General features: G+C 38.9%; 1 protein-coding gene across 2 annotated transcripts in view; it reads left to right on the forward strand.

Moving 5' to 3' along the window:
* LOC106523255 (phosphatidylinositol transfer protein cytoplasmic 1) overlaps positions 1-8,802 on the forward strand; it is a 101,210-nt gene that overhangs the window by 83,364 nt on the left and 9,044 nt on the right. For both annotated transcript variants that reach the window (XM_014016637.1, XM_014016638.1), the window contains exon 5: positions 803-874. In XM_014016637.1, the coding sequence (XP_013872091.1) occupies positions 803-874 (72 nt within the window). The remainder of the gene's footprint in view (positions 1-802; positions 875-8,802) is intronic.

Here is an 8,802-nt window from a genome sequence, read left to right on the forward strand (position 1 = left end):
ACACACACACACACACACACACACACACACACACACACACACACACACACACACACACAGAGCTGTGTCCATCTATCCCTAAAACTAACCTAAACTCAATCTCAATTCACTTCTTGGTCCTGAACTTAACCCCCATCCCACCAATGGTATTTCCCCAAATGGAGAATAGGCTTAGGTCCCCCAAAAGTACCAGTTGGTCCCCACATGTAGGTGTGTAGTCTAAAGATGACACTCATGGTAGGAAATACACGTGCACACACACGGACACACCCCTACCACGTCTCTCTATCCTTGTGGGGACTTTCCATTCACTTCCATTCATTTTTTGGAAATTTTATATCCTAACCCTGACCATTTACCCTAAAATTAACCTCACAGGTACCTACCCCACCCTAAAACTAACCTAAAAACAATTCACACCTTGGACCTAAACCTAACCCCCAACCAAAATAAACCTCTGAAGTCATGGGGATTGGGCTTTGGTCCCCACAAGGCTGTTTTCTGGAAAATGGTCCCCATAATGTAGCAAATACGCATTCACACACACACAGAGAAAGTTCCAGTAACAGCTTTTACTGTCACTGTAGATGAAAAGTACTTTAGCGGACAACAAATCATTTAAAATGGCGACTTGTAAACAAATGTGTCTCTAATCAATGTGCATAAAGGAAGGTTGCCTGAAACATCGCTACTGAATGCACTTCACATGACCTCAGTTTTTCCCTATTTAAACCTCTGAAATTCAGGATGATTCATTTGGTTGTTTTAATATCATCTTATATATTTTCCTTTTTATTTACAGTGTTCATTCCTGCCCAAGTTCTCCATTCACATAGAGACGAAATACGAGGACAACAAAGGAAGCAATGACAATGTAAGTGTATAGCCTGAATGGAAGGGAATTTTATTTTTTGCAATAAAATGCTAACTGTATGATGCAAACACACCTCATATCTATGGTCTATTCGATGTATTGTTTGATTTTTCAGGAAAATCGATCCTTCCTGAGTTACTGTAGCAGATGGCCTTAAGGCAGATGGTGTTTGATGTATTCACTTCACAGATTGTATTTGTGAGGTTTAGGCACATTTTATAATTTTGTGTTTGGGCTTAAATAGACTTAAACCTTTTTTGTGATTAGTGATGGAAATGTGCTTTGTTAATCCTGTTCGGTATTCTCTTTGGTATGCTGTTGCAGAACTTCTTTAAAAACAATGATATGACAACTTATTAGGTAATAGATTTTTTTTTCATATAAATGCCATCTGAGATCACACGGTGGGCTAAGTTCAAGGTCTTAAATTTAACTTTTTAATTACAATGCATCACTATTTTGGGACATTTTTTTCTCTGTGGACTCTCTACTGCTTCTGCTGTCAGTCTGGAGAGCCAGTCTGTTAATCTACTCTGCTCCAGCTCAGATCCTTCATCTTAATAAAAGACTGCTGCCTGGGTTCTCTTTATATCATACAGAAAGGGAAAAATAAAACATGTCACATGATGTTTTAGACCAGGGCTCTCCAACCAGTAGCTCATGATCTCATTTAAAGTAGCTCTTCAGTGCTTGTAAAACATTAGAAGTTGCTAAATTTAATTTGTCACTGGCTAAACAAACTTTCATTTATATCCAATCAATCCATAGATGTTCCTCCCCCTTGGTTGTCAAACAATCTAGGGCTCAGTATGGTTGAATAGCAGCCGACCAGATGATGCGCGGTCACATGGTTGTTCAGCGTTTGCACACACTTCATGGCTCCTTGAGACACACCTTGCCGAGCTCCTTGGAGACCCCTCCCACTGCAGCATACGTCACTGCATGGGGTGTCTTCCCGCTGGAGTCTACGATGGGGAAAAATGACAGAGACCCGTAACTCGACATTTGTGCACAAATCTGTCCTGGTTAAACCCAGAGTTTGTAGTGTGAAATACACTGTAATATGAATGGATAAACACAAAAAGCACATTCATGTAAATTCATTGTTGTTTGTGATGGTTTTATGTGAGTTGAAGACGATGTTTATTTTGCATATGTTCAAATGAAACACAAGCTTATTCCAATGGTTTAAGTTTAAAATTAAATGTTGCAAAAAGTAGTGAGGTGTATGGAGTCATCCTACAGAATTGTGATGAGGCCTGTGTGTGTCAATTAAGGAGTTGTTTGTTCTTAGATTAATGACTCAGCAATTCCTTATAAGGATGGAAAAAATGTGCTAATCCTTACTTCACTTGTAAAAAACAGCTTTCAGCGGTAAACAAGTTTATGTGTCTAATTTTACATCTCAGGAGCAAACTCCTTTACCGTAGAAGGAATTGCATGTAGGTTGGTCCTGCTTTGTTTACATCTGGGTGTGGTAGAAGGTTATAAGAAGGGGAGACCCAGAAAGTTCTGGGGAGATCTTCACTCAGTTGGCCCGAAGTCTCTTGGTTTGGTTTAGGCAATTATTCTTAATAAACCTCACTGTTCAAGAATAACTTTTACCTTCAGAGTCACTTCTTTAAGAGCTCCGTCATTGCTGAGAGTTTGAAGACACAGAAGAACGGTCATCATTAAAATATACTTCAGTAGCTCTTGGACAATTTAATTTCGTGAAAGTAGCTCTTGTAGGGGACCTATTATGCAAAATTCACTTTTTAAATTTTTTTTACTCAACTTTTGGTGTGTACTTCTTAAAAAAACAGTCCTAGGACCAAAAAAATGTGCCCAGGGGCATGTTTACTGTAAGTAAATGTATTTTTAATGTATATTAACGACAAGTTTTATAGTTCAGTCATTTTGTGATGTCACAAGCCGTACGACAACCCACCGGAACCTGCGTTCAGCCCCTTACCTAGCAAACTCCGGGTGAGACACCTCCTTCTCTGTATAAAAAGCTGTCATGGTTGTTGTTGTGCAATGCGCAGCTCATTTCACAAGTCTCCAACAGGGCAATGGGTAGAGTGTTGTACCAGAGAGTGGGAGGCCAGGGTTCGAGACTAGTATGGACACTATTTAATTATTTATTTATTTTTGTTCGTTATGAACACGTTTTCTCATGTACCTCTATTGTTTAGCTTATTAAAGCCTTGTTAAAGCCTATTTGTTCGAGTTTCTGAGGTATTTTGACCGCTGCTGCCCCCTGCTCTGGTAACGGCATGCAGAGTGAGGGCAGAGCAGAGGAGGGAGAAAAAAAAGAAAGAAGCTGCGACCACGACTCTGCCACTGGGTCTCATATGGTTGTACAACGGAGCTTCTGCTATTATTAGCCATGCTAACGTAAACGCTGGCTTTGGAGGGCGGAGTTAATGTCAACAGATTTTTGGAGGGTGTTACCAACAGAGCTCATTAACATAAACAGCTCTTCTGAACGGAAGTCAGAGCAGGCAGAACTAGAAAATGGGAAATTTTATTATCTGAGAATTATTTTGTGCATTAAATTGAATGAACATGGTCTGGATAGCCCACAGACATACCATAAAAATTTCTAGGACCCATAATTGGTCTCTTTTAAGGAAAAAAAGGTTGGAGACCCCTGTTTTAGACAATGTATGCCATTTAGCCATTTTGAGAAAACTATATATATTTTTCTTTTGAAAAACTGGGTAAAGGATAGTGGATACAGAACATAGCTTGCTAACAGCTAACAAATAACCATGCAGGAGCAAAATATCTTTTATTCATTCAACATGGTTGCTGGACATTACCAGTCCTCTGCCTTGTAGCCAATGCTTCAGTTGAGTGTTGCTGCTTGACTCTACAATCATACTCAGTTTTGGGCCTGGAATGTCATCTATGTTTAGGTTTACATGGAAAAAAAGCTTTGGAGTCATGTGTGATGTACGCAGTCCGCTGCATAGCTCTTCTGACATCTGTCCCAGATTTGGGGATTCCCAGAAATTCTTGTGATGTCATCCCTTAAGAATGGTATTTACTTTTGTTCTCTTTAAAAGCAGGGTGGGCACATGTTATTGAGCTGAGCTCCTAAACTCTTCATCCAATTTTAATGTGGATACCCTTGAAGGGAATTTGTGATAAATGAATGGAAGTCTGAATAATATATCAGAAAACCAGTTGAATCTCTTCTAAAAACTTTATTCTCGTCTCTGACTCCAGTCAGCTCCAGCAGCACACAGTCAGGCCTCAGCAGTCAGAAGGCCTTGGTCCCTTATCTGAATGTAAACTAATAACAAGCTGTCACGAGCAGCATCTGTCCCAGGCTGAATCTAAGGAGAAACGGCACAGAAACTAACAAAAAATCTCTTCTCACATTATGGTGAATCAACCTTTAACGTATGTCTCTTCCTGGTTACACCCCTGAGGGTATTACCTTTTACATCAGACGTTAAAACCTAACCAACTTAGTTATAAAAGGCAGAACACATAAGACACACACTCTCTCATTCTCTGTTTTAAACCATACGGCTATAATAATCAGAAAGTATAAAAATAAAATACTGGATATAATATTCAGTTAATCAGATGACAACTTTTTATATTGCCAGGGTGTGTGTGTGTGTGTGTGTGTGTGTGTGTGTGTATCAAGGGCTACATTCACACTGCAGGCAAATGCGACCCAAATCTGATTTATTTTTTTGCCCCATGTGACCCATATCAGATTTTTTTTCCCGACAGTCTGAATGCAACAAATCCTTCTTTTTTTTCAAGTCCAACCCAGGCCGTTTCAGTATGTGGTTTTAAATCGGATACTTATCTGATGTTTTCAAAACGACTGCAGTGTGAACGCTCGTGTCACATTCAAACTGACTTTCTCTTCATCAGGAGGAGGGGGTGAAGGATCGATAAGACACTAACCTCAGGTCACGCTGTTTAAATCTGTAGCTCCATGTGTTTACAGCTCCATAACAGAAGTCCAGTTGCTTCGTCTTTTTACTTTTAATTTTCCATGTAGATAGTAACGTCCAGCCTGGTCGCGGAGCGTATCGATCCTAAAGTTACTCAGTCGATACTTTATTTCCAGCTCATTGTTTCGTTCTAAAAATAAAATGCTTCACTGGAGCATCCCGGTCAGAGGCAGGTTCAGATATAAACACTGAACTAAACAAGCATGTCAGATAATTATTTAATCGGCTCTGATGGAACAACTTCAGATTCAACGTGCTAAAAGTAGCGTCCATGCTAGCTCTGTAAACAAACAACCGGCTGAATGAGACGTCACAAATTTTACTGCGCATGCGTGTCACATCAGTGTTGTGTAGTTCACACTGGAGTCTGATGCAGGTCGCATTTAAAATGTAATGTGAACGTTCACGCCAAAAAATCTGATTTTTTCAAAAAAATCAAAATTAAGCGATAAGACCTGCAGTGTGAACGCAGCCAATAGTTTTGGATTTTTCATTATACTTCAGTTTTATTTCGCTGTGACATTTTTTCTTTTAATTCATTTAGTTTTAATTAGTTTTTAGTGTGGATTTGCTAGTTTTTTATTAGTTATTGCTTTTTAATGCTTAGTTTTAGTTTAGATTTTATTAGTTTTTTGTTAAAGTTTGAATAAACATATTTGCCAAAGTAACCTCCAGCTTTAAGTGTTCCTGTGAGTTAACTAGCCAGCAGCTTTTTGATCAGTCAAAGCAGTCTGTTAGAGCAACACCTTCCTAAAATAATCCCATCACTCAATTTTGCCAACAAAGGACTTGGGCAATTGTTTTAAGAAGGTGACAATAGTTGTCTAGATCCTGGTGCTACCTGGCTGGACTACAGCTTGTTTTTCACGGTAACTACTAAGAGAAGCTGCTTGTCAAGATACTCAGTTAATTAGTCCTTTGAGAAGTGTTCCACCTATTCTTTTACCTGTTTTCCACTACAAGACACTTTTAATTTTCTCACAGTCATATTCAAAGAAATTCCAAATTGGACTTTACTACTTTCACCCAACTTTTGTTGTCGTCATTTTGCAGATGAGCGCTGAGCAGCAGTAGCAGACTGTAAACAGGTGACGTTACGGACCATGATGTGCCGTAAACTGCCCTCAGTTAATGTGAAACTACTCAATTTGAAGAAAAAAAAGATTAGGTTAAACAGCTCAAAGTAAATTCACAAATATTAAAACTAAGGATATTCTATCTGTTATTTCAGTTAGTTTTAGTTAGTTTTGTAAAAAGATTATACAGTTTTAGTTAATCGCTTTTTCATTTTATTAAAGTTTTTATTTATTTCACTTAACTAAAATGTTTTTTTCAATTTCAGTTTTCGTTATTTAGTTCTTTTTGTTAACTATAATAACCCTGGTGTTTATGTATGTGTGTGTGTGTGTGTGTGTGTGTGTGTGTGTGTAGCTAGCTAGCTATAGCACATAATGTAGCAAAAGTTAACTGCAAATGCTGCTTGAGTAAAATGTTCTTGTTGAATTTGACGTTTACCTTATTTATTTTATTTTTTTGTCACTTCAGTAGAAAACGAAACCAAATATTATTAGTTTATTTAGTTTTTCATCATCAGTGAAAAAAAGTCACTGACGTTTACCTTATTATAACACTGCGTATGCATTAGCCCAGAATCTGCTCAAATATTGGTTAGAGTTTTGAACAGCTAATTTAATAAGAGCTGTTGGATTGCACACACTCTACACTCCAGTTCAGAAGACCATTAATCAAGTGAGGGTGTCAGTATTTGGACAGTGAGGAATGAAAAGGCTGGTGTGTAGCAAACAAAAAGCTTGAAATATGTTTTGCTGTTGATTTGTAACCTAAAGGTTTATTTGAAGTCTGTTCACGTGTTGCTTCACCTGTCTGTGCTTTGACAGTAACCATGTCAATGAGTAGGAATAGTTTACATGTTGTCTGATGGAGCAAAATGGAAACTGTTAGTGTTTTAATAACTTCAGCCACTGCACTTCAAGATGTTGTGTAAATATGTTTGTGATTCTGATCAGATGGCAGACTAATTGAAATGCCTTTGGATAAGAGTTGAGATGCAGATCAGCGTTGTCTGTAACCCCGCAGACACTCATTTATTCAACATTGATAAGACAGCTGCACTACTTTAACTGCATTTTGGAAAATGAAGAGCCTTTGCACATTTCGACTTTGTGTAACAAGTTTACAAGTGAGAGACGTGCCTGCACTGCAAATGATGCTGAGCAATGACAAGAGCGCAGCTGCGTGTCAGTTTGTTTTTAAAACTTAATATGAATTGTGAAAACAAAACTAAAGAGTCGACGAGACTCATGTGCCCCCATGTGTCTGTCCATCTGGCTTGTCTTTGCACTGAGTGTGCCAGCTCTGAAACGTGAAAGACTGACTGCAATGAAAGAAGGATGGAAGTAAGCAGAGGATGGAACATTGTGGATATATGAATAGAAAATGAGTGGGTGTACAAAAAACTGTGGTGCACTTTTTTCAAAAGATCGGTGTGCTAAAAACGACAAAGCTCAATTCCACAGTAATGTCCTGAAAAAAAAATTGGGTTCATGCATATGTTTTGAGCAATATCAGTTGTAACATGACTGAAAAGATCGCCTGACTGCTGATTGCATTCATGTTGTCTAAGACAAAAAAGATCTGGGGTCTCATTTATAAAGGATTGCGTGGAAACCATACTGAAAGTGAACGTACGGCCAAAAGGCGGAAATGGCATACGCCAAAAAAAATTCAGATTTATAGAACCATGCGTCCGCATGTTTCTGCGCATCTTTCCTTTATAAATCACAGCCGCACGTCAGAGTTTGCGCACGAGGTCCCACCTCAGGTTCTACCTTCTACACGCCCACACTCAACCATAAACATCAATGCAAAGTACCTCATGAATGTTAAGATGTGTTTAAATCAGTCAGCTGATCAATGCCAACAAAAGTGATTGGACGTCGTGCATCTGGAGGATGACAGGTGCTGACTGACAGCTGCTCACCTGAACAGAATGTCTGTAACTGACACAGATTTTCTCTCATTTTGCTTTAGAGTAATCTAATGATTTTCATAAAAAAAAACTCAGCTTCAAATTAATTTTCTCTCAGAGCCTGCAGGATGATAAAAACAATAAAAATAAAATTAAATAGGTCAAATAAAATTAGAAATAAGTCCACCGCTCTTCTCCTCGTCCTCTCCCCCTCCTGCCTGCTCTGTTACCCGCGGCAGACACCCCTGCCCCACGCACGCACACACACACACACACACACCCCCGCGTGAGAAACACGGACTTTAAACGTGGTTTTATAACATTCACACTTGCGAGGTGGATGCGCCCTGCATGTGTATCCAAAGCGTGACTTTTGCTGTCCTGCTGTTCTAGTCAGGGAGGGGTCTGTGGGTCGGGGAGAGGTCTGTGGGTCAGGGTCGTCTGAGGAGGAAGCAGATGAATGGAGTTGCATACGGGAACTTTTATTTAAGATTTAAGTTTTTTTTATTTCAAAGGTCCTCATGGCTTAAGGAGCAGAAGCATAAATATTACTGTTAAGAAAGCTGATGATAAAGTTGAATAAAAATCTAAGTCTGATTCTGAAGGTAAATTAAATCTCTGACAGTGATCATTACACAGTGTGGCTCTAATTCTTCACTTCACCATCTGTGTCGCAGTTTCCCGTCCCCAAAATGAGCGTACGCATGGGTCAGAGCTGGTGTGCGGCACCGCACATTTTCATGTCAAGTTTGGATTTTATAAATCACAACCTTGGCGTAAAAAGTGGCGTACGCAAGTTTCTGGGCTCAAATTGTGCGTACGCCAGTTTTATAAATCCGACCCCTGGACTGTTTTTATTTAGGATGCTTTGTTATAAATCTTTGTTTATTTCATTGAATTTTATCAGTTAGTGAAAAAGCAATTTGATGCGGTCAAGATCTGGATTCAATCGCTATATAATATTACTTTAATAT

The sequence above is a fragment of the Austrofundulus limnaeus genome, unplaced genomic scaffold (genome assembly GCF_001266775.1).
Source record: "Austrofundulus limnaeus strain Quisiro unplaced genomic scaffold, Austrofundulus_limnaeus-1.0 Scaffold149, whole genome shotgun sequence".
In the NCBI taxonomy this organism is placed as follows: domain Eukaryota; kingdom Metazoa; phylum Chordata; class Actinopteri; order Cyprinodontiformes; family Rivulidae; genus Austrofundulus; species Austrofundulus limnaeus.